This window comes from Typopeltis vanoorti, chromosome 6, assembly GCF_054136105.1.
Source record: "Typopeltis vanoorti isolate ZY-2024b chromosome 6, IOZ_Tvanoo_1.0, whole genome shotgun sequence".
In the NCBI taxonomy this organism is placed as follows: domain Eukaryota; kingdom Metazoa; phylum Arthropoda; class Arachnida; order Uropygi; family Thelyphonidae; genus Typopeltis; species Typopeltis vanoorti.
Window position 1 is genome coordinate 16,123,533 of NC_143554.1, and position 27,831 is coordinate 16,151,363.

At 36.3% G+C, this 27,831-nt stretch overlaps 1 protein-coding gene across 1 annotated transcript in view; it reads right to left on the reverse strand.

Annotated features, from left to right (window-relative positions):
• Positions 1-27,831, reverse strand: part of Sas10 (UTP3 small subunit processome component Sas10) — a 226,779-nt gene that overhangs the window by 92,286 nt on the left and 106,662 nt on the right. Inside the window, exons 4-6 of the mRNA XM_090394074.1 lie at positions 24,986-25,103; positions 16,951-17,031; positions 8,120-8,235 (exon numbers count right to left, since the gene is read on the reverse strand). Of these exons, the coding sequence (XP_090250200.1) occupies positions 8,120-8,235; positions 16,951-17,031; positions 24,986-25,103 (315 nt within the window). The remainder of the gene's footprint in view (positions 1-8,119; positions 8,236-16,950; positions 17,032-24,985; positions 25,104-27,831) is intronic.

A 27,831-nucleotide genomic window follows, 5' to 3' on the forward strand; every position in this document is an offset into this window, starting at 1 on the left:
GCGAGTTGAATATTAAAAAAAAAAAAAAAAAAAAGCCAGCCTAAACAAATAAATCGTAATTATAAATCCAGTATAAAACGTGAATAGTAAACATTAAAACCAAAATTATTTAATCAACTTGTTTCTTACACTTTGTCAGGCACATCTTTGGGATTAAATTATAAATCTGAAAAACTCTTGTATAAAGAGACTCATTTCTTAAAGAACAATTGCCACATATAGAATAAACTTAAAATGTGATAGTGGATATTGCATTGAGCTGTTAGACACTGCCTAAGTGTTGTTGAATTGTGTTGTAAAATTCCATTATAGTCTAATTCACAGCTAAGTAGGTCTTTTAATACATGCTGATCAAAGTCAGTTTAAAATAAGATCTGGATTTTGTTATAGTGGGTTAGACAACATATCATTTTGGGATTCTTTGAATCCACACATATAGTTACTGTAGCTGTTCAATTCAAAATATGGCATTACTGTCAGCTGCAAAGTACCTGATGTTTTTCCTTCATCATATGATATGATAATGCTGATTTATACAATGGAATTGCTGAAATCTGAAACTGTAAAGTGGCTTAACATGAAGAACTCAACTTTAGATATGTTATTTATGAAATAGCAGAAAAAACTGTTTTTCTCTGGTAAAGAATTGATGTTTTTGCATCATACTGAATTGCGAGAGGATAAGAATATTTGTACTCCAGTGAGGATAGGATGAATGGAGCAGGTTTATGCTAAATGGAGAGATAAAAAAAAGAGGATCCCATGGAAAAGAAGTAAATTTTATATTTTTGGAAAAGGGCCTAACAAAGAAACTGACTCTGCTGAAAGTTTTGTTGTGAAAACAATGTATTTAGTCTGATAGACATAATTAAGTATATGTTAAGCAACCCAGTAATAAAATGAGTCAGACAATGAATGATTTCATTTTTTTAGGATAAGAAAATCTCAAAAGTGTAGACTTGTTTTGAAGGCCTTGGATCCTTGGGATTGTGTAATTACTTAATACTCAGTGTAAAACAATTTCATCACAGAGATGAAAAATGATAATAAATAACACGAAGACACCTCTTCAATCAAAACTGATATACTTGACCTTACTGTGATATCCTTAAAACTTTTAATGTATATGAAGATAGTTTACATACATGTGGAAATAATAGTGTGGCCAAAATTTTGCATAGTATAGGTATGTTGGAGAGTGCCTGGCATTCACAATAGGTATAAGTGGAACACCATCCTTATGAATTTTTAAGAGCATCATATATCTGTGGAAAAATACTGAATGTTTGGAAATAATTTTTCTTTGATTTTCTTAGGCCATTACATACATACATACATACACTTATTTATTTAATTTAACTTGATATATTGGAAGATAGGCAACAAAAAGGACTATTTACATATTATAAGAATATATATTACAGAGAAAAAATAAGGATTTTCCTTTCGGTATACAACAGAAAGGAGACAAAAGATACATCAGTGGTAGACAGTACTAGGGCCACTACTCTTTAATTTATATATCAATGACATAGGAAAAAATTTAAAAGGGAATATCAGTTGTTTGCTGATGATGCAAATCTGGGGAGAGCAACAGTTGATAAAGGTGAAGTAGATATCTTGCAGGATGATTTAAATAAATTGGCATTGTGGACGAAGGATAACGATTGTTGAAATATTGTTGCAAAATGTAAAGTTATGCACTTGGATTGTTGAAAATGTTGCATATAGTATCATATTGGGTGTTGGATTGCACGAAATTGATGAAGCTAGGCACTTGGGGATAATGGTGGACTAAGAGTTGAGGTCAAAGAGGTTACCTGTAACCTCTTTGTCCTCAATAACCTGTAATATATAGAAGGTGGTAGAGAAGATCAGAGACGAGTGACCAAGATAGCAAGAGGTCTGTGAAATACTCCCTACGAGTACAGGTTACAAAGTTTAGTTGATAGGCAAAAAAGATCGGGACCTGATAGAAACTTTTAAGATATTAAAAAGATTTTATAAAATTGATGCAAGTGAAATTTTTAAATATATGATAAATAGTCAGAGAACTAGGGGCCATCTGTGGAAGTTGTGTAAGAGTGGTTAGTAGGAATGTGTGGACCAGATTTTTTCCATGGAGAGTGGTGAGTGAATGGAATGGATCACCAGAATTGGTTGCAAGTTCCCCAGACAGTGAATGAATTCAAAGAGAGGTATGGTAGGATTTGGTTAATTTGGGTCTCCTGCAATGAGTCATCAGACTCCATGGAGATGCCATAAAATAATAATAATATGGAGTTGGTCCACCCTTTGCTGCTATAACAACCATCTGGTAAAGCTTTCCACTAGATTTTGTACCAGAAGAGCATTAGCAAGGTTGGTCACTGATGTCCAGCTCAGACAACTCGGCCTGGCTCACAGGCATTCAATGGGCAAACCATTCCAGCAAAGATCTTGGTTTGTGAATAGGGTACTGTCATTGTTGATATAGAAAAGGGTCTTCACTGAAGTGTTACCATAAAGTTGAAAGCACAGATTTGTCTAGAATATCCATAAATACGGTGTTACGATTCCCTGTCACAGGAACTAGAGGGTCCAGCCTGAACAATGAAAAACAGCATCAGGCCATGATGCATACTCCATCAAATCCACATTTGACACAGCACATTTGGGAGGTAACATTCTCCTGGCATCCACCAAACCCAGATTTGTTTGTTGAACTGCCAGATGAAGCATGATTCATCACTTAAGAGAATGTGTTTCCCTACTCCATAGTCCATTCAAGTTGGAGGTTTAATGGAATATTATCATCATCACTGAGAAAGGATTAAAACCAACTTTAATACTTCCAATATTTCATCTCCTTCATAGAGACATCTTCAGGTATTACAAAAAAACTTTTTGTAATAACACACACACAAATATAATACACTACTGAGTGAAACTAAAGTTCTATCTAGGTGGTGCATCCTCTATGGGCATTTGCAGGTGGCCTAGGATGTAAACAGGGATCTCTGATAATTAATGTTTCCCAAATTTTGTAAAGTTTAATGCAACCATATTTGTTTAAATTCAGTTGATTCTGAGTGTGGTGATCGCGTTTGTTTAAATTCGTATTTGTTTAAAATTTTAAACTTGCTACCCAGATGGAGATTCAAAGAATGGTCTTTCTTTTTGGAATTTACTATGGTGGAGCATGGTGGTTTTTTTCCAGGAGATCCTGTGAGTTCTATCTAAAACATGGTCTACAAGGCCAGATTGACTATAATCGTGATTGCAGATGTATGACGTGTTCTAACTGGATGGTTGCTGATCTGCCTGTCTGTCCGAAGTAAGCCAGTTTACAGGCACAAGGTACTCTCTATATATTCCAGGCACTGAGAGAGGAGGGAGCTGGTCTTTGGTGGAATGGATAAGGGTTGCAAGTTTAAGCCTCACCGTAAACTTGCTACCCTTATCCGTTCCACCAAAGACCAGCTCCCTCATCTCTCAGTGCCTGGAGTATATAGAGTACCTTGTGTCTGTAAACTGGCTTACTTCAGACAGACAGACAGATCAGCAACCTTCCGGTAAGAAGAACACAAGTCATACATCTGTAATCACGATTATGGTCAATCTGGCCTTGTAGACCATGTTTTAGATACAGCTCACAGGATCTCCTGGGAAAAAACCACCATGCTCCACCATAGTAAATTCAAAAATGAAAGACTATTCTTTTAATCTGCATCTGCACTCAGGAATCAACAGAATTTAAACAAATACGGTTGCATTAAACTTCCCAAAATTTGGGAAACATTAATTATCAGAGATTATCAGATCATTAATTATCAGAGATTATCAGATCATTAATTATCAGAGATCCCTCTTTACATCCTAGGCCACCTGCAAATGTCCATAGAGGGCGCACCACCTAGATAGGACTTTAGTTTCACTCACTTTTGTATTATATTTGTGTTGTTACAAAAAGTTTTTTTGAATCCCTGAAGATGTCTCTGTGAAGGAGATGAAATATTGGAAGTATTAAAATTGGTTTTAATCCTTTCTCAGTGCTGATAATATTCCATTAAACTCCCAACATGAATTCTTCACAGCACTTAAGCCTCAACACATGGATACTCCATAGCCCGGTGGCAGTGAGTTTTACACCACTCCACCTGATGCTTGACATTGTTAGGTTGCCCTTGCTGATGCTAGGTTTCAGTATGTATGTGTGGTTGCATGGGCATGGAAACCCATGTTCTTCAATTCCTGACAAACAGTTGTAGTATTGGCATTGCTTGCAGAGGCATTTCAAGACTCAGTGACAAGTGTCCAACTGAGGATTTTTATCACCATGAATTTCTGATTCAGAGGAGCATTGTTCTGTGATTTTATGTGGCTTACCAGATAGCAACTATGCTATTACTGCTCCGGCCCAGGCATTTCCACTTCACAATAACATCACTTGCAGTTGATCAGGAGGCAGATGTCTCCCAAACTGAGTTGTTACAAAGGCAGAATCCTATGATAGTAAAACAATGCAAGTCATTGAGCTTTTCAGTATGGCGCATTTTACTGTAATGTTTGTAAGAAATCATGTGCTTCCTTTTATACCTAATGTTTAATTTAACATATTCATATTCACTACTATGAAGGGAGGAGGTGTGGATATTTCGGATCAGATAATTTGGCTGCTGTTCTAATACTTACAATTCTATGTAAATTTTTTCCAATGTTTTTCATATGTGTTTTTCCACCAGACACCAAGCTTCTCTGGAAAAAACATTCTTCGGGTTTGAAGAGCTTTCCATCAAACAGACAGAAAGACCAGTTAACAAATAGTTAACTAGTCTTTTCTTAGTTAACAAATGTGTTCATGGAATCATCTGAAAAGACAGCTCTCAAGAATTACATACAAATCCTCAAATTTTGCTAAGGTATGTGAGCAAGATATTCATTATCTATCTGATCAGGCTCCCTTAAATATATAAAGGATCCCTTCATATATTTCACTGACTTTCCTCAACAGTTAAACCACAAAATCCAATTCACAGTGGAAGTTGGGGGGGGGGGGTCTCTTTCTTTTTAAGATGTTCTTCAGTAGTGGACTGTGGCAAAATTTCCTTTGAAATACACAGGACAAAGTTTACTACTGGAAGATACTTTTATGCTACTTCTGACAATCATCTAGCTCAGATTATTCAAAGAAAAAAGCATATACAAAATCCAGCAATAACAACAAAAATGGAACAGGAAATGACTTATCTAAGAAGGCTACTGTTTAAGAAAAACTATAACCTTAAAACCATCTTATAATCTTTACATAATTACACAAATATACAATAACAAGAAAATAACTAAAATAATTAAAAAGGTGAAGTTTGTTTGTCTTACATAAAACTCACTGATAAGAAGATTGCTGAAGTGCTTAAACAGTACAACACAGGTTGCCTCAGACCAATGCAAAAAGACTCCATGATTACCTAAACAACCTCATTCTCTTCTCAAGAGAGAGACTAGGAGGGTACAAAATTTTCTGTGCATGTGGTATCTGCTACATCAGACAGATGGGCAATCTAAACAAATCCATATAAAAGAACATGAAAGATGTGGGAAAATAGCAGATGCACAAATCAAGATTAGCATGTTGTACTACAAAAGAAAAACATCAGATACTTCGGTGACCGACAGGAATGCCACATATTGAATTCAACAGCTTTGTGCATCAGGTGCATATATTCAGAGTGTGCTAGGTATGTGGTGCACACCAACGAAATTTATACCACCCGATATTATATTTTTACATTTATTGCTGTTAAAGATTCCCCTAATTGTTTCCTGGCTTAACATGATTCTTAAAACTGAACACAATATACTAATGCTTCATGAAGAGGACACTTTTCAACATGTAAACACTGGATTGCATTCAGTGTTAATAGCCTGGGTCACAAATATGGACACCTTCGAGCCCCTTGAACAAACCTATAGATCGCGTAGCGAGTCAAATTCTTAATATTCCAGTAGTTTAAAAACATACAGAAGGCAAGGTAGGGTGTGCTGAGACAACAGCACCCAGAAATCAGCAAATGTGAGTGGTTATGTCCAACTGAATGTTGTCATGAGTTGCTGCTTTTGTTTTCTGAGTTTCATCTGTTTTGCATGCATGAAGTATGAACTGACATGTTTAGGACACCAATATAGACAAATTTTAATATCTAATTCTCTATAAATAATTTATAACTTTTTTCCCCATATTTACAATGGGAAGCAGTGTTGATGATCTACTGAATTTCCTTTTCTGGCAGAGCTTTTGCGGATTGTATGATTGTAGTCGAAGGAGGTAAGCCTGGTCCTTCTCTTCCAAATTTCTGAGCAAACAGAAGGATGCAAAAAACTGAGTACATGAACAACTTCTCTATTTCACAATAGGTGTTTAAAACATTCTCCCCACTCTACACAGGTTTGGTTACAATTAATTGATAAAGTACTAGTTATCCTACAATTAAATGCCTTGAACCAATTAAGATGAGCAGTGATGTGCTATGCACTCTAAAAACTTTCATACATCGATAAAAATGCAATCATACAGCCAAACTGATGTGAATTTTGTAGCGCAGGTTGCATATGCCATTCAACCAAAATGGGCACCCAATGCCACTGATGTGCATTTCAGCTGTTCTTTGATTCTGTGCACATCAGTGGCATTGGGTGCCCATTATTGTTCAACCCAGTGTAAGAAAACCCAAGATCTTATTTTAAAGTCACTTTGGTAACTTTGGCTCAAGACATACAAAGCTATGAATTAGACTATGACAGATGTTATGTAATATGATGCAACAATGAGCCAGTTGTTTGATAGTTTGATGCAACGGTTATGTCAAGTATTAAATTTATTCTATGTATGCATTGCTACTTTAGGAATTAGTCTATTTATACATACTTTTTTCGAATTTATTTAATTTAATCCTGCAGATGTACATGATAAGGTGTAAGAAACCAGATGATTAAAACTTTTTTCTTATTTATTAATCATGGTTAAGTCATACCACGAAAAAATTAATTTAACTGATCATAAAAAACACACACAACCTTTGTTCTTTTAACTATTAAATAGCCTAAACTTAGCCTACACTTTATATATTATATAAAGTGTAGGCTAAGAAACAGGATATTTCTTTGTAGTACGCAAACAGAAGAAATCAGCAGTATGCATTTATGCCTCTATTTCCGCATTACTGAAACCATTTAGAAAGTTAGAACAAATAGCCAGATTTTTATCACACAGCAAACAAAGTAAGCACTATGAAATTCCTTCCCAAAATTTAGCAAAACAAATAACAGAAACACACCATATAATAGATAAATACTTGAAATTTTTGCTTTAGAAAGTCAGAATAAATCTCAAAATTTCATAGTCAAATGATAGCAAACAAGAGAGAGAGTCTGTGCTACAAAGTGATAAATTAATGATAAAAAAATAAATATTGACACCTTTCAGCCCTTTGAACAAACCTATAGAATCGTGCAGTGGGTCAAATTCTTAATATTCCAGTGGTTTTAAACTATCCAGAAGGCAAGGTAGGATGTGCACTGAGACAATATCTAAAGTTTACAAAAAGTAATTGGTAAAAATTTATTTTTCTATTAACTAATACATATAAATTCCTTTTTTGCTCCCTTCTGAATTAGATCCATTAGGACATAATTCTGAAGAAAAAGTGAGGAAAATTTTTAAGGAGACTTACTTTATTTTCTATCAATAATGCTATGATTTTTTCTGTTATACTACCCATTTCACATAATGTTTCAGTAGCATACTTCTACATACTCATATGAAAAGTGATGGCAGTGTTAAAAGGTGTAGAAAAAAATCCATTAAAAGCAAGATTATTCTTCTACTATAGGAAAGTATAATTTCAGGAGTTGGTTGGCCTACAGTTTGAACCTTTGAAGCATTGTTGTTTTGAAGACTGAGCAGGATAACCAATAAATTACTCTTCTATACATTTATTATAAAATAAAGAAATAAAGAAAACTAACAATGATTTGCTATATGCAGTCCTCTACCCAATAGAGTTATACAAGTGAAATGAGTCTACAAAGTCATACAGCAAATTTATTATTCACCTAAAAAGAGAACATATAATACCATTACCATAAACCAATCAAGCGCAAAGTCAGCTTCTTCCAGTTCTTCTGTTAATCGTTTCTGAAGTGCTAATACTTCTTCTTCTTCTGCCTTTGCTGCTGCTGCATCATCTTCTTGATATCCTAAAAAAAGTTTTTAATTTTAGAAACTTTAAAGCTTTACCCCTTTTATCCTGAATTTTTTAAGAATAAAAATCCTGTAAAAAACTAGAACTTTGTATAAGTAGGAATTAATGTTGGTTTATTTCAACAGTATTAATTATGATTATGCTTTGGAAACTAAAACTCTCTGATGGGAGAGTCTGGGTGTGGCAAATGCCTGGAGAACGATTCCTGCAAGTGTGTGTAATGGCAATAGTGAAATTTGGAGCAGATGGGATTACAGCGCGTAGGGATGTTTTCATGGAATGGACTTGGCCCTCTCATAACACTACACAGAAATCTAAAATGCAGAAGGGTAGAAGGACATTTTGACCTGTTGCATATGGTAGAAGATCAACTTGATAATGACTATTGTCTGTATCAGCATGACAATGCTGCCTTCCCTGACCTGAATCCCAGCGAACACCTTTGGGATGAATTAGAACACAGACTTCGCTCCAGATCCCAACAACCCACATCACGAAATGCTCTGCTACAGCTCTTCAGGAAGAATGGGCTGCCGTTCCTCCAGAGATGTTACGACACCTGGCAGAAAGTCTCCCAGAAAGTCATAAGCAAAGACTGGAAAGTGTGTCACAGGGAAAGTCTGATTACAGTTTCGAGTAGGATATAAAAGACTTATACTAGTATTTTTCAAACTTTTCTATCCACAGCCACCTTAGCCAAAGCATATAAGTCAGTGGTCCACTAGCATCCACTCATACATCCATTCTTTTCCATCAAATGTGATTCTTCATATGCTGCCCCTAAGTGCAAAACTATGCAATAGTTGGAATAACATACGCAACCTTAATATTTTTAGGGGAAAATTAAGTCAGAGGAAAATTAGGAGAGAAAGAAAATATACAATTAATTACTGTAGAAGTGGCTTTTTGAATTATGCCAAAAAGCCAGTAATTAATTGTTTATTCAACTTTAAGCACTGAAAGCATTAAAAAAAAAATTCAAAATATATTATATAATAATAAAATAATATAACAATTTTATATAATATGTAAAAATATATTAAATGTGAAGAATGGCACTGCTTTCTTGCAGTGCCGTACCGATATCTGCAGCAGGTCTACAAGGTGAACAGCCTCTAGTCGATAGAATAACATAGGTAAGGGAAACAGGCAAGACGGATCCCGTAACCTTGGAAAAAGGATTGGCTCTGAGGACTGGGCCAGTGGGCTGGGGTCCAAAGTGGGTATGGCACTGCACCGGGACTGGGTGAAACTGTCCAGTGATGGAATGGTTGAGCCCGGACCTCAAGGCCTTCTCGTGGAATGCCTCAGCTGCACGACGTGCTGGGTGGCCCGTCTGCCGTGACCGTTTCGACCAGCAACTAACAGCCAACTCAGAACTGGCGTGGACCAGGAGAATCCGACTGCCTAATTAAAGTAAAGCATACTGCGAATTGGACAATGAGAAGTATTGCCACCAATGTGAATTTTGCCCAGTGGTCTGAATGTTTAAGTGATAGAATATCAATCAAGATCGTGAGTAATTGGTGGGAGTAAACATGACTCTCCTTTGAGGTGGATGTGTTGGATGAAGCTCTGGTTTAGCTGGTGAGATAACTTACTGTTTCTATTGAAAATAATCATCAGGGGAAGTCTGATGAGTGCAAGAATGCACAATTTCTTTTTTTTTTTTTTGGTGAGCAATTTATAAAGATATTGCAGGATAATAATAAATATAAGTAATTCCCATTGACTACTTTCATTATACAGGGTCCGGGTGACCATCAAGGATCCCGAAGAGATACGCCTGGCCTTGTTATGGATCCGAGAAGGATCGAGCCTTCGTGCTGTCTTTAACATTGGGAATTGCCATCCCACACGTGCACCTACGCACACAAGTTTATCATAGGGAATTGGCTATCTGACTTCCATTGCTAGATTTGGGAAGAGGTGCCCTTAAAGACTCTAACTGTGCCCCTATGCACATACATCATAGGGAGGTTTATTTCTAACTCACAGGCATTGGGTTTCTCGGTGGATTGCAGATCGTGGGTCTTGCTGAGTCGATATGCCTAATAATAAATTACTCTGAATGATAAGAATAAACAGATACTTGGATAAGAATACGTGAGCTCATAGCTGTAGATTTACGGTAGCTTTAAGTTAGATTTAAGCTAGCATGTAAGCTAGGTTAAGGAAAAGGATTAAGTTGCTGACCAGGTGTAAGTTCTACTGGCCAAATCCAAGGTAGGCGCTTCACCTGGCGTTAGTGACAGCACAAAAATCTGCGATTGCAATGGCAAGTATGGCTAATAGTTTATACTGTCGTAACTGCATGAACCGAACGACTTTAGTTTCATGTACCACGCGACATTAAGGACTGAACGCCTTTAGGTCCTTAATGAGAAACAGGAGTACATTGCCAAGAGAGTCCGTCTTGCAAATAAAGATAACAGGCGAGTTTTACCCTACTGATGACTAGTCATTGCGATAGTAATCCTGCTCAGTACGAGAGGAACCGCAGGTTCAGACATTTGGTACATGTGCTTAGTCAAGTGACCAGTGTTGTGAAGCAACCATCCGTAGGATTATGACTGAACGCCTTTTAAGTCAGAATCCCGTCTAGCCACTGCAACAATACTGTTTGTGCCTCATGTGTTAAAAGGCTGTGCTAGCCAGAGTTGCTTTCATATTGTTACGGTGCAATCGCTCTGGTGATGAGGCCACTAGAATGGAAGCATCAAGGCAGCCGTTCAGACTATGAAGCAGCTACTTCCTATGCTGCACCATTCAGGTGCGATGTGTAGGCACAAAATCGTCCGCAGACGACCTAGGTACTGGTCTGGGTGTCGTGCTTAGAAGAGCAGCCACCATACTGCTACCAATTGAGACTTGTCCTCTGTGAGATAGTGTCATATCTGGTTTAGAAGATTTCAATTTTCTCTTTTCAGACAAAGCAGCAACGAAAAGCCTACTTCGCAGTTGTAATTTCAAGAGAATGGCAGTAAATGCTTCACTGCTACATCTGTGAGTCTAGGATATTCTAACTATATGTGGAGGCTAAAAATCCCAACTTTTTTTTCCCTAACACATCTCATGTTAGTTCTGCAAAACTGTTTCTCTTTCAATGAGACCTTGCCCATAATATTTTTTAAATTCCATCCATGTACAAGGATTCCTGATCCACTCAAATCCTACCTCTGGATTTGTGTGTGTGTGTTGTTTAAAGTCTTCAATAATCAGGAAATTTTTTTTCGATTTTTCGAGACAAGCTTGAAATGATTCAGCATTGAAACTTTCAAAATCTTGAATGTTGAAGTATTTCTGCCTAGTTCCATTTTTGCACAAATCAACAAATCACACTTTATCATGAACATTATAGATGTTGACATTTTTTTCCCTTGCAATGCAAGTTAGTTCTTCTTTGTAATAAATTCAAACCATTCTAGATGTTGAAAATATTATTTTGATATGCCAGAGAAATCATGAATGCAACCAGGAAAGTAAAATTCACTTTCATATTATGGGAGTACATTTTGATCTCATCTTAGACTCAAAGAAATGGGTAAGAATTTTTCCAAAAGACAGCCAGCAAACTTCATTATGAAACAGAAATGCACCAACGTGAGATTTCGCTGAAGTGTAGATTACTAAATATTTGGATTGAAATTTGCCCAAAGCACCAAATATTCAGCCAAAGCATACTGAATTAAATTTTATCAAAATGTTAGAAAAAAACACTCATTAAAAAATTGATAAAATTTTTTCATGAGTATATATTTTTTCTTCTAAACATTTGTTTATAAAATTTAATTTGCAAAGTTTAAAATTTAATTAATTATGCTTCGGCTGAATATTCAGCACTTCGCCCAAATTGCAGAATGAAGAAATATTTAAAAACATTTGTAATAAGATTCACCTAATCATGTAACCCCATGAAAATAAATGAATATATATATACATATATAGAAACTTTGAAGATTTTGAAAACAGACTGAAGAGCTTATGAGAATGCAATCTTTGACACTGGAGTTGATTTAGCTTGCACTATTAAAAAGATGAACACTGACAAGGCATTCATATATTTGCCTTTCATTAGTTAATTTGATTAAGGTTTTACTGTCTTGACAGCCTTTTCGAACTGTTAGTTAAGAACTAACAATTAAGAAATGGGCTGCAGAGTTTAAACGTGGCCGTACCAGCCTTGAAGATCATCCATGTGAAGGACATCCAAGTGCACAATATGGTATTGGATGACTGGTGAGTCAAAGCATGAAATTGCTGAGACTATAGGCATTTTAAAAGAACATACAGGATATATTTTGCATGAAGAATTGCATATGAAAAAGATTTGCACAAGATGGGTGCCACGCTTGCTCACAGCAGATCAAAAATGTACATGCATGAAAATCTCTAACCGGTGCTTGTAACAAGAATAAAACTGATATTTTGTGTCGATTTATTACTATGGATGAGACTTGGATTCACCATTACACACCAGAATCCAAGTAGCAGTCAAAACAGTGGGCAGAAGCCAGTTTTTCAGCACCAAAGAAGACAAAGTCAGTTTCATCAGCAAGAAAGGTCATGGCATCGGTGTTTTGGGATACTAAAGACATTTTGTTTATTAATTATCTTGAAAAGGGTAAAACAATAACCGGGGAATATTATTCCAATCTTTTAACCAGACTAGACGGAAAAATTCGTGAGAAAAGATCCAGTTTGCAGAAGAAAAAAATCATCTTTTATCCGGACAATGCACCTGCCCACAAAGGTGTTTTGGCAATGGAAAAATTAAAGGATTTGCACTATGAATTGTCGTACATCCACCCTATTCCCCAGATTTGGCTCCCTCTGACTTCTATCTCTTCCAAAACTAAAACTCTTCCTCACTTTTTCTTCAAATCAAGAGGTGATTGCAGGTGTAGAGGGGTATTTTGCAGATCTTATGAGAACTACTATAGGGACGGGATAATGACACTGAAGCATTGTTGGAATAAACGTATTAGTCTTAAAGGAAATTATGTTGAAAAATAATTTGGAAATTATAAATTCGTTTTTTAATTGTTGGGAAGAAGGAGAAGGGTGCCCATAAACTTTTATGAACTTCGGATGAATTTCTGTTGGCATTAAACCTTCTTTTACAAAGAATTTTATCCATTTCAAAGGATACAGACAACACTTTCGCTTCAGACAGCTGAATAACTTGCCAATTTCACATGGATGCATATGAGAGATGTACCAATTTTTTTAAAAAAAAAAAAAATCTTGCCGATAGTGTTGCCATCTATGGTCAAGGCCAAGAACTTTTCAGACCACCCACATATTTAATAATAAAATTTTCTCACAGACTACACTTTGAGAAATGATGGACTTAAAACTTTAAACAAAAAGAATAGTATAAAATGATGAAATATCATATCCAGTGAGCTTTACCCAATGAAACAAAGTTCCTATTGTCTCTTTGTCAAGGAACTAGGGCAAACAATGATGTCAGTTACTGAAATAAACCAGTTCTTAACAGAAATAAAGAGAAATGAAGATAAGTGGCAGCAACTTGAGAGGTATCACTGGAAGAGAAAAGGAACTTGAAGTAGTTAGAAAAGGTTTACATCACATGTACTGTTGAAATGAAGAAGATTAAAACAGGTGAGATATTGCTAAATACTAAATAAGATGTTATGTTTTTTATGCAACAGTTATCAGGGAAAGAAATGAAAGTGTAGTTATAATATTCAGCAGTCTAAATTAGTAGAGAGCAACTGATTGAGTTTTGAAATAGGAAACTTGTGCATATGGTCATATCATATGATATCATTCAATCATATCACCTCTCCTTCTATCTACGAAACTCTGCAGTCCACATTAACTCAGCCTATCTTCGTAACTAACACTGTACAGTCCTAATATCATCTTTGTTATCGACCTCTGCAGCCTAACCACAGTTAATTTATCCCCTTCAAATTCTAGGGACCAAATTTGAGAACAATCGTCCAAGTGTGATCTGATCAGGGCTTTATCAGCTTAGGACGCTGCAGGTCAGCGTCCTAAGTACTGCAGCAGTTCTCTGGGATACCTTCACAACCTTTGTAATATTATTATTATTCCTGACACCTCCAAGGAGTCCGAAGACTCATCGCGGGAGGACACCTACAACTGTCTCAACTGATACAACTGTCTCAACCACTACACCTAACCTCTACTACGAATCGTCTCTATCAACGCCATCTACCGCCCATTTCCACCACCGCCACAACTGGTATTCTATGTCTGTAAATTGCGTGTGTTCTGAAGGGCCGATTTGTCTGTATGCAGGATGAAAAACCAGAGTTTCCGGGAGAAAAACCCTGCTACCTCTGTATGAGATCGGCTAACTCACCTTCGATTGAAAATCGGCCAGATAAAGATTCTTCCCGTCGCGACGAGAATCGAACTTAGGCCTATTCCAATCAAAGGACGCAATGTACCGTTGTTCTTCCAATTGCGCAACAGAGGACCTTGTTCCCTGAATTTCAGGTTTCTATCAATCATCACCCCCAGAACTCTTGCCTCTCCTACTTCCTTCAGTATGGTTCCTCAAACAGACTATGCAACCTCCCACCAATGAATCCCAAAACTTCAATACTACATTTTGCTGCATTAAACTGACTGCCCCATTCATTTGCCCATCTTTCCAGTTTATTCAAATCCTCTTGCAGGGGGGGCTGCCACATTACTAATAACCCTTCAAAGCTTCATATCATCTGCAACAACTGAATGTCCAACTGCAATCCACTGACAATGTCATTGATATAAAGGTTAAACAACACAGGTCACAGTACTGAGCCCTATGGGACCCCACTTGTAACCTTCTGCCTCCTTGATATTGTCCTCCATACACAACTCTCTGTTGCCTATCAGGTAGCCAATTCTGAATCCAGTTCAGTAACCAATACATAAACTCACATACCGCAACTTAAACATGAACTTATCATGTGGTAGCTTGTCAAATGTCTTTGTAAAATCCAAAAAAATGGCAGAATATGCCTTTTCTTCAGAAACTGCTCCTGTCACTTTATTATAAAAGGTAATCACATTACTAAAGCAAGAGTGCCCCCTTAACAAATTCATGTTGACTCTCACAGATAGCATTACCCTCATCTACTCAATACCATGTATGGTCCCTAAATAACTTCTCCAAGATCTTAAAAACTACTGATGAAACACAAACTGGTCTATAGTTTGACACTTCCAGTTCTGCTACCACCCTTATGCAATGGCACCATCCTACCTTCTTTCCACTCCTTGGATACCTTGGCCAGACTTTCATTGAAAAGTTCAGTTCTTTAGTACATTCTCTCAAATTTCAGTTCAGTTCTCTAAAGTTCAGTTCAGTTCAGTTCTTTAGTACATTCTCTCAAATTTCAGTTCAGTTCTCTAAAGTTCAGTTCAGTTCAGTTCAGTTCTTTAGTACATTCTCTCAAAATCCGTAGTGAAATTCCATCCAGTCCCACTGCTCTATTGACATCCAGAGTACTCAGTATTTTAAACACACTCTCTCCTCTTGCACTTCTAAACTTCAAGCATGTCCTATTCCTCTAGTATTAAAAATTACTTCTCCATGATGAAATACTCCAATGAAGTTTTTACTGAACATCAGTCACTCTATTCCCATTTTTATCCACAATGTCATTCTTCCACAATCCTTTCTCCTCCTACTGGCCACATAGCTAAAAAATTCCATAGGATATTCATTGGATCTTAGTGCCAATCTCTTCTCATATTCCAGTTTTGCTTTCCTTACCATACTAGTCACTCTCCTGGCCTGAGTCTTATATTTTTCATGCATCTGCTCTCCACCCCTCTCCTTATATCTATTTCATAACCTCTTTTTCACCTGCAGTTCATGTTTGATATCGTTTGCCATCCACTTTACACCAAATTGTATCCTCTTGTTCACTCGTGGAATACAGCTTACTATTGCTGCTAACAAATATTCCTTCACAATTTCCCAAGCACTAATGATATCCTAGCCTTCCAATTCAGCCCTCCATGGAACTGCCCCTAGTTGATATCTAAGACTATTATAATCACCTGCCTCATAATTCTACGTACATTTCCTTTTCTTTGATATTACTGCATGTCTATTCATCTTCCAAGTCAAAATCGCATGGTCTCTCTCTCTCTCTCCCCAACTGGGGGGAGGAATGTCATCTCGGTTATTATCAACTTTTCTGATGCTATCACCAAATCAAAAACCCTTGAACCTCTTGTTCCCTCTATTACATGTTGCCCAAGACATTTGTCCCTCAAGAATTCTAAAATTCCATTCCCTCTTATCAGATAAGTAGTAAATAGTATTTTTTCTTCATAACTGTCATCTCTAGATCAATTTTGGTGCATGTATGCATATATGAAAATGTATGAATACAAATGCACAGCGCATCTGTGTTCAATAGTGAGGAAGGTGCATGCGTGTACTACATAAACTGTCCGGCCTGCAGACGACCACTGTTAGATAGCATGCAAATATCATACATGCAGGTAAAACTTTTATAACTCAAATTTTTTTCATGACCCTTTCAGAATAATTTGCTTACATTAGAATTTATAAGCAGCGGACAGTCTGTGTAGAGTTTCTTCAAATAAAAAGATAAGTTGAATATACAGTTTACCTTATCACTTTAATGAAAGCAAAGATGCATTAAGAAAATTATTGCCACTATATGTTCCAGTATGTCATATTACTCACCTCTACCAAAATCTTTATCAACAAAGTCTGTGTTGTAATAGATGGACTTCTTTTTTCCCCAGGCCTTGACATTAGGAAGCACTAAAAGAATATTAAACATGTAAAATAATTACCAGTATCGGAATAGTAATAGCCTTTTTTTTTTTATTAAATTTAATGTTTTACAATTTCATTATTTTTAGCACTTTAACAAAACTAGAATGAATTATTTTTTATTTTATTTTATTTTTTTTGCAGAAGCATACTCAATTTTGTTTTTATTTGTATATTATTTTTTATAGTAATTTCTTCCGCCTCCATTCTCCCATAGAATGTTGGAAGACCTATAGCATATTAGCATTATGAGTGGGTCAATGATCACATAAATATGAAACTGCTTTGAACACTAAATGTTCCCCACCTCCCACCACCAGCATACCCATGTCAAGTCTCTAATAAGTTGTGGTGTCATCATAAGGAAATAAAAATAATAAAAATAACAAAACAGGTTTTCAAGGCGATTACTAGAACACAAATAAATAAATAAAAAAATAATTTTGAAAAGTTTAATTCTTTTGTCTTGTTTTTAAAATTACATCCCACTGTCTACTATACCACATTATACTAGTGCATGGCTAGTATATATATATTTTTTTATTATTATTTTATTAATTTCTTGTGATTACATGTTTCAGCAATCACTGAAAAATACGTGACAATTAAAATATAATTTTCCACAAACATTGTGAAGACTTACAAAATATCCATATCCCTATTAAAATTACCTAAAACAGTAACCTGAATGGCGCCAAATCAGTTTACTTTTTTTACACACTCAATTAATGATGCAAGTGAAATATATGTGGACTACTTGGCTATCGTGACCCAGCTACACACTCCCTCATCTTAATCATCACTATGTAAGTCAAATGGATTTTATAAATCTATCAGACCTACACAGTAATGATTAACCTTTTCACTGTTGAATAAATAGAAGCAAACCATCTCGCCTGGCATGCTATCATTAAGGAAATGCAGTATTGCATTTCCCTAATGTGTATATCCCTATGTGTTTTCAAATCAAGGTTAACCAAAATTGTTATCCTTATTCACAATCTTGTTCAATATTTTTATGCAATACTGAACATTCTACATCATCTTCATCTCCTTTCAGAATCACTGTTTGATATTTTTCAAAATAGCAGTATACACATTAGGGAAACACAACTTTTGTCACACATCTGCTCCCTCTTTCTCTCTCCTTTTTTCAAGTGATGTGTGTAAATAGATATGGCAATACCTCGTGGGATTTTTTTTTTTTTTTTTTGGGTGCAGGAAGAACCAGAATTTCAGTACCATAATTCAGTACCATGTTTTTATTTAAAAGACTAAGCATACACATATGTGTCAGTATCTTTAAAGAGGCTAATTATATGTTGGTATCTATCAAAAAAGCACCTTTTTGCTAACAATTATTTTGGAGAAATTTATCAGGTCTACCCCGACATGTTTTCTTTCTAGACTGTGACTGAACAAAATCAGCACAGGTATCTAATTCAGATAAAGGAATGCATTTATTGCCTTCTTGCATAAAGTACAGTCATAATACAGCAATATATTTCCTTGCTTCCTGGTTAGTCACTCACTCATGTTCAGGTGTGTCATCCTCATTACTTTCCATGTCTTCCGGGGTCTTTAGGTGTTTTGTTGCAATTTGTTCAACAACTGCATCCTCACAATCTTAATTTTCATTGTAACATTGAAGGCTATTGTCAATGCATAAAATCTCTTCATAATTTCTGATGTGTTGCAGTTCCAAAATGATTTCATTTTCATTAGCAGTCATATTTGGTCTTTCTTAGTCTGAATTCTTAAACCCACAATGAACAAAGCAGTTTTGAATTGCTTTGTTGCTTATTTCTCACCAATGATCTGCAACAGATTATACTACCTGTAAAATGGTAACCTCTGCACTGATTTCTTTGGCCACTGAAGATGACGTCAGTAGATTTTCTTCAATTGTTTCAAGGATACAATGTACCATCCTTCCTCGATACAATGTCTTAAAATTTTTTATGATTCTCATGTCCAATGGCTGTACCAGGGACATGGTGTTAGTGGGAAGAAATTCACGTTAAATGTTTTTCAAACAATCTAATCAGGGTGTGCCACACGGTTGTCCAGAAGCAGAAGAATTTTTCTTGAATTTCATGGCAATTCTGCATCCCAACTCATTAGCCATTCCTGAAAAATAACAGAAGTCATCCATGCATTCTTGTTGGCATAATACAGAACTGACAAACTGCCCATTCTAAGCCTTTTAAAGCAGCGCTTCTCAAACTGCGGGCAGTGGTCCCTTTGGGGGCCATAGGTTTTGTTGAGAGGGGCAGTGAAATAATGAAAACAAATTAAATGTTTTAAGACTATTTAGATTTTTTTATCTTAAAAGAAACGTGTTTAATTTTTATTATTTATTATTTCCTACATTTTAATGGAAAAAAATCACACATTGGTGAGGGTTCACAAATTTTGCTTCCTGAGTATTTTGGCACTTAATTAATTTCGGCACTTAGTAAATATATGCTTATTCATATAAGTTTCATTTTAAAGCAGAAATCTAAGAATTCCAGTTTGAAATATTTCACCTGATATTGACTTTTTGTGTAGCACTATTGAACCACATCCATCACATTAAATTGTTATTAAAGTTCTTTTATGTTTTTAATTCTTTCTTTATTACTAATCGTTTTATGTTTCATGTGCTTGTACTGCAAATGTACAATAACAATATATCTGTCTATATAAAAATATGAGATAATGTGCCATGTCAAATGTGTATGCAAGATGCTAAAAATGTAACACTAGCATTTGATTTTTGCAATATTTGCTGTGTATGTTTTGCACTGAATATAAATAGAATAAATATTATAATAATATATGTCTATATTGCGATTTTTTTTCCAGGAGGGGGGAGCGTGAAATATTTTAATCTTTCCAAAGGGGGCCCTGACATCCAGAAGTTTGGGAAGCACTGCTTTAAAGCATCGAGGCTTGGTGCCTTTTTCCAATAACCAACAGCATCCATTTGTCACTTCCTGACATGTTACAGCAGCACAACACAGTAACATGATCCATTGCTTTATTTGAACCTGACAGCACTGCAAGTCTATAGCTCAGGAAAACGTCTGGTGTGGAATGGTAAAACAGACCTGTTTCATCAGCATCATAGATTTTATCAGGACTAAACTTCTGCAGCAATTCAGGTAGTTTAGTTGATTTCCACTAGTCAGTGCTCGCAGTATTAGCACTGTCCATCTCACCACATGCCATTTTAAATTTTATTTCATGTCTGGTTTTCTATTGCAATAACCAATTATCTGTAGTTTTAAAGCTCACATGGCCAAGCTTTCTAGCTAACTCTTTTGATTTGGTTTTTAACATTTGACTATTAAGAAACATGCCTCATCCAATTACAATGGAGAACCATTGACTGAGAACCTCCTGAACATCTGGATCCTTGCCTTCTTGCTTCCATTTTTGGGATTTTCTCTGTTGTCCAACGTGCGATGCCCATTCTTCTTGCAATTTGTCCTGCTGGCCTAACAAACATGTGACTGTAGATTTTGGCACACCAGTTATCTCTGCCAGCTGATGATGTGGTGTGAGGGAGTTGGCTTCTTATTTGGTCAAGTAAGGCAATATTATCTGCTAATGTTAGTTGGCATTGGACTTTACTTGGCATTGGACATGGGCCTTATAAAAATAAAAAAATAAAAAAAATAAAAAATAAAAATAAAAAATTAAATCAGAACACTGTTTGTTACACTTTTTACTAAAACATGAACACACCTGTTTTAATCAACAGTATGCTACCTAGCAGTCACTGTAAGTAGAATCATTACACTGCCAAAATACGTGCATCCTCTCTACTCTGTATCCTGGCATTGACTGACAGCAACATTCTCTCTATACAATTCGCTACACATGTGCCATCTACAGCCACTGTCTGATAAAGTGGCATGGTGGCCCAAATATTCTTTATTTGTTTCTGTTCTTCAATATTTGTCCCAAATAAATGGCTGCCTCAAGATGCCCCAATTAACCAGAGTCTACTGTATTTATATAAAGTAGCCCAATACTATTTCTTGGTAAAGATTTTTTTTTGTTTTTTGTGGCTAGTAGATCTAAGTTGTATTTCTGGATCCCTGTCAAGAACAACAGAGAAGAACCCACGTAATACTTGACCACTGCAGGATAAAACACCTTTAGTTGCTGAGCGTGATTAAATAACGACATTAAGTCTACTCATGATGAAATGGTCTCAACTTTGTCTTCTGATTTTTTTTTAAGTTGTATACCATATCTCTATTGTTTCTCACAGATCATCTAGTTGAGTATTATAAGCCATTTTCTCAACTGCTAGGAAGCCTAGTTAGGAAAGTGATTAATATTTAGGGCCAATCTCTCTCTCTAATGAAAAAATAAATAAATAAATAAAAATGGAGATTATCCTCTGAGATCGCTCTACCTACACCCCGCTAGAACACGACCCCACAAAAACACAAGTTAAAAAACTAAAAAAACTTACTTAAAAAAAGCGTCTTCCTGGCCCCCGGAAATCACAAAAAAACTCAAACCCTTCTGTTCCCGTTCCCCCCGAATATACGGTTTACCAAAAATCCACAAATTCAATTCCCCACTAAGACCTATAGTAGATGCCACAAACTCACCTTGCTACAAACTGTCAAAACAGCTGGCCAACTCTCTGACCCCCCTCATTGGACTTTCCACATCCTATATAAAAAACTCTACCCATTTCAAAATCCGCATAGAAAATTTAACCTTAAATAACACAGACATATTGGTAAGCTTTGACATCTCCTCATTGTTTATCAATATTCCCTTAATTGATACCTTAACACTCTTAAAAAACGTTTTTCCTTCTGCCATCTTAGATCTGTTTTCCTTTGCCATCTATTCTGGTTATTTTTCTTGGAAGAACAAAATCTATAAGCAGATAGAAGGAACTGCCATGGGTTCTCTATTTGGCCTCATCGCCCAGACACATTAGAAGCCTTCCTCAGTCACCTCAACAGCCTACATCCAAGAATCCAGTTCATGATGGAAAAGGAAAAGAACAATTGCTTACCCTTCCTAGACACCTTAGTTACACGCCTCCCCAACGGTACGCTTTCCTTCACGGTATATAGAAAACCCATGCACACAAGCAGATACATCCACAAACGCTGCCCCCACCACCCTGCTCGACAATATGGCATTATTAAAACTCTTACCAAGAGAGCCCACAATCTTTGTTCCAGTGGAACCGCCCTTACAACTTAGCTTGACCACATACACAACACTTTCCTCTCCAATGTTTACAGTGATCACAGCATTAGAAAAATTATCAGTTCCTCCCCCATTCCCCGGTCTTCTCTTCAAAAAGAGTTTAGAAATGCCGTCACCATACCCTACATCCGTAGCACATCTGAAAAAATACCCAAGATTTAAAAAAAAAAAACACAACCTACACACAGCATTTAAGCCCCACTGCAAACTTGCTACCCTCATCCACTCTACAAAAGATCAGCTCCCTCCTCTCTCACTGCCTGGAGTCTATAAAGTACCCTGTTCCTGTAAACTGGCATACTTTGGACAGACAGGCAGATCAGCTACTATCCGCCTGGAGGAACATAGGTCATACATCTGCAAGCACGACTATGGTCAGTCAGGCCTGGCTGACCATGTCTTGGATACAACCCACAGGATCTCATAGGAAAAAAAACCACCATGCTCCACCACAGCAAATTCAAAAGAGAAAGACTATTCTTAGAATCAGCAGCAGCTCTCAGGAATCAACCAAATCTTAACAAATATGGTTGCATTAAGCTTCCTAAGATTTGGGAAACACTTATCACCGGAGGTCCCACTTTACATTCCAGACCACCTACAACCGCCCTTAGAGGACGCTCCACCCAGATAGGACTTTAGTGTCTCCCATGTGGTTGGGCTTAGTATTGTTTGTTATTTGTTTTTATGTTACATTAGTTTTTTTTTGTAATCACTGAAGATGTCTCATTAACTGAGATGAAATATAGGAAGAATTAAATTCTCTTTTTAATCCTTTCTGAGTGCTGTATACAATCCATTAAGCCTCCAACATGAAGAAATAAATGACTTCTCTAAGGTTTGGTATTTGCTATAGCTTCAAATGTTCCCTTTTTTTTTTTATCTCTCCAAGCTTTAGATAAAGTGCTGTATGTTGTCCCTTCAGATACAGCTAACCACTTTCATTTTCATATCATATATTGCTTTCAAGTAAAGGTGTGCACCTTCATATCTGTCTTGCATAGAAATTAAGGTCTGCTCTCTGTCTTTCTCTCTCTATCTAAAGGAAAAGCACTAAAGATAAAGACCTCTCTTTTTCTAAAGATAAAGACCAGAAGGAACATTAAAGAAAAATTAATGCTCCAGGACTATGCAATATATCATCTTCTTTCTAATGATCCTACTTATAACCAAATTAAAAGACTGAATACACTCACTGATAACAGTTGGTATGAATAAAACAAAAAGAAACTTAAGATTTATCAAGGGAGATCCTCCTCAACTGTATCGACTTCCTATAGTCCACACAACAAATATTCCATTACATCCTGTCATAAATTGGTTCTCTTTGCTTCTAAACAGCAAACCACCTTCCTAAATTACTTATGATGCTCACGCTTAAAAGAAAGCATCTCAGAGCATAATCTTATCCTTCAGCTAGGACAGACACAGTATCCTGGCTGATCTCTTATTCTGCTTGGATACTGTGTCTCTAATTATTAATTTTTTCAGACTTGTCGACTCACTCTTGCCTCTACCATACACCACTTTTTGATATCTTTGTACAGATTCTCTTTCCACCTATTTTTGTATGCAATCTCTTACCAACTTTTCCAAAATCTTCATCACTGCTTCAGAAATAACAATAGGTCAATAAAATAATTAAACATGTCAACCTTTGCACCACCCTTGTGCAATGGTATTATTATACATTCTTTCCACTCCTGTGAAATCTTTTCTATGCTAAGACTCGTATTATATAGCCAGATCAAAGCCACAGAGCCAGTTCAGCTGAACACTTAGCATTCATGATATTATCCTATCATGTCCTACTGCTGAATTCTTATTCAAGTTATGCAACAGCTCTAGTACCCCCTCATACACTCATGTTTCATCATTCAGTATAGAGGTAGTAGTGAATTCCACATTGCATACACCAGATTGATAGAATATAGCTATCAATCTAGTGTTTGCATGCTATCAAAGAAACTTAAGATTTATCATTTGGGGGGGGGGGGGGATCCTTCTCAACTGTATGGACTTCCTATGGTCCACACACACACACAACAAATATTCTATTACATCTTGTCATAGGGTCATTGGTTCTCCTTACTTCTAAATAACAAAATACTTTTCTAAATTATTTTCAATATTCACATGTAATTAATTAGAATTAATACCTATACATTCAACTTGCATACATCTAATATTACCTTCTCATCAAATGACATATTTGTCCAAATTAAACTTTAAACTCCACTTTCCTCTCTGCTCCTTCAAGCATAAGTTTAAGATCATCCTACCATGAAACATCATCTAAAGCAATTTACTCTACTGTACACAACTTCATGTTATCAATAAGGAGGGAAATTTTACTGAATTTACTATTTATGCCCAAATCATTTAGTAGGTTCAAATTCCACTTGGCCTGAATGCGTGTGAATGTCATTAGGTGGCAGATTTTCACTGCTAAGAAGGAATTACTAACCTCCTTACCAGAGACCTGAAGTGGCTTGAAAATCCATTATGTCCGATCTTCAGATCAAGGTTTCTGGAGATGATATAACTCTTAGTCCACTCACAACTTACACTGGATTAGACTTAAACCCCTCACTGGTGAGATATTTGTTTAAAAAAAAAAAAAAACGTATAGCAGAGAAATAACTTTTGAAGCTTATATATAGATAATTAACACATATTAGGAAAAAAAACTAATAAAGAATAATACCATTTTCTTCGTGATCTTCTAAATCACTTGCCATTTCATCCTTTTTCAGTACACTTTCAAATTCATCTTCACTGCTGTTAGTAGAATCATCACTCCTCTCAGTAATAGGTAGCACCTCCTATAATGTAAATCATCCATTGATAAAATGGCAAATGTCCAATACAATTAAACAAATACATTTCATGTTTAAAGTACTACACAAATAGCTTAAGATATATAAGTGGCCAATTTTTTAGGTATCCCAACTCATCAGTCAGTAGTGGTCCTCAAAACATCATGAACTCACTAGAGACATGATTCCACAAGCTACCACAAGGATCTTAGCGCACAGAGACTCAATCACATTCCCAGGCTATCTCAGATGGAACCGCAACACATCTTTGTTATAACAGTATTTCCAGGTAATACTTGGAATGGATGTATTACCAGGTAATACATCAATTGAAGCATAGTAAAGTTATACTGATACTCTGAAATAATGATGCATTATCCTGCATGAAAGGATGCTTATAGTTTATTGACCTGATTAATAATAGCACATAGCTGATCAAGCATCATTCAATTGCCACATTACCCAGTAACAGGGAAGTATTTTCTATACTAAGATAACTAATTCACATTACAGTTGTCATATTCCCAGCCCTGCCTTCACAGCACAGAACAGGCAACCATTTTGCTTTCCATAGGTGCTGTGTCAGTGTTTTTATAACATATACCCATAGCTGTTTGCTTGTAAGTCACAGCAGTGGGACTCACTAAGGTCAATTGATGTACCCTATACATTTTAAACACTACAAAGACTTTTTATGAACTATATAAATAATCTGAGTTAAACTTGTACATTTTTAACAACTAAATTTTTTTAGATGTTTCACTGTCTTTTGGCTGACAGCATCTTCAGGAAGGTTTAACATACCAAAGATCTAAATGTTTCAAAAAAAGTCATTATTTCACAAATTGAAAGACAGCAAACAGTCACTCAATCAATCATACATATTATTTTTCAAACTTGTAGTGATGGATAATGTAACAGAGGTCTTGAATGCCACCTGAACATCTAGACTTCCAGATGTAATGAAGTATAATTTCTTGGTTTCTATTTAATGTACCACATGAGCATATTATTTCAGAAGATTCTGAACATTTTGAAAATGTTTTCCTATAAGTAAAGCATGGAAGCAGATAGCCAGCCTATAGAATGATGTTCTGTGAGAATGTGTGCAACTAGACCATTCTTTTCTCCTCTCTTGTTTTCCATTTTGCCTAAAATTCTCGTATACATGCTTACTAAATAACTTAAGGAAATTACAACGTACAATAAGATATACATTAAAATAAACTTTAATATATTTCCAATATTTTGGCAACGTCACGTTGCCATCTTCAAAAGAAACTTACAATAAAGACATGTGCACGCAGGCACTAAACGCAGAAATGAGAAGGAAGCGAGGTAGCTATGGTTTTCCTAAAAGTCCTGATAGTACCCCCTAGCAGGCTATGTAGGGATTCTTGGCAGTTTGGCTGAAGGTCTCCTGATGTAAGCCTTCCAAATTTGGGGCACTCTCATGCAACCAAACTTGTTGAGGTGTGGTATGTTTCTTAGGCTGATTCCATGAACAGTCTTTCATATTTGAATTTGCTACAGTATATTACTGTGGCTTTCTTCCACCGTATTCTGTGGCATGTGTCCAAAGCATGGTCTGCAAGACTAGAGTGGCTGTACTGGTGAAACTGGATGTAGTCCTTGTGTTCTGAAATTCTGATATTCACTGTCCTGCCTGTTTAGCCAAAGTAGGACAACTTACAGCTGCAAGGGACCTGGTATACACCAGGTAGGTCTAAGGACAGTGGTTGGTCTTTAGTGGAGCGGATAAGGGATGCCAATTTTCTATATGGTCTGTAACATGAGGTTATGTTTTTTTAAGATTTTGGTGCCTCGGATGTAGGGAATAGTGATGGATTTAGAGTAATCCTTGTTGTGAACTAAACAGATTAGTTTAGCCCTGTTGTATAGTGTCTTAACAACTCCATGTTGTTGAGAAGGGGAGGGGAGATTGTTGGTGAATGAATTGAGTTGTTCAGACTCTATACAACAGGGCTAAACTAATCTGTTCAAATGACAATGCCCTAACCAATGAACTAAATCACATCCTCAATACTTTCTCAGCCAATGGCTATGCCCCCCAAAAAATCCACAAAATATTAAACCAGTAAACCACAACCCCCCCCCCTCCCCTTCACAACAAGGATTAGCTCTAAATCCATCACCATTCCCTACATCTGAGGCACCTCAGATGTAGGGAATGGTGATGGATTTAGAGATAATCGGAAGACTGCAAGTTGAATCTGCCAAATAAGGGCATTTGTTGTTGCTAAATGGCCAGAGGCATGGCTTAATTTGTAAGTTCTGGATTGTCCAACAATCGGAAATTAGGTAGGGATGGTGGACGTTGATTGAATTTTCATCGCATTTTATGTCAATAGTTTCGGATATTCTAAGCATTGTTTCGTTGTCTTGTTTGTCTATGATTATGGCCTGGTCGATTTGGGGGATATGTTTCAGTTCAAGGGAATGAGCTGCAATTTCTGTCTTCCCTGTACTCTGTGTTTTATTTTTCTTTTTGATGTTGTGATATGTTTTTGTGTTCAGATATTCCAGAATGGGAATATTGCAATCTCTGAAGTGCTCTTGTAGTCTAGTCCATAAAGACCTAATTGTAGAGCCATTATAGATGACATCACAGTCTTTTTGACAAGGAAATTTGTAGACTACGTTGTGGTGTTCGAATATTTCTTTGTATGTGAGAGATTTAGTGGATTTTAGGAGAGTTGTTAATTTTTGGTTC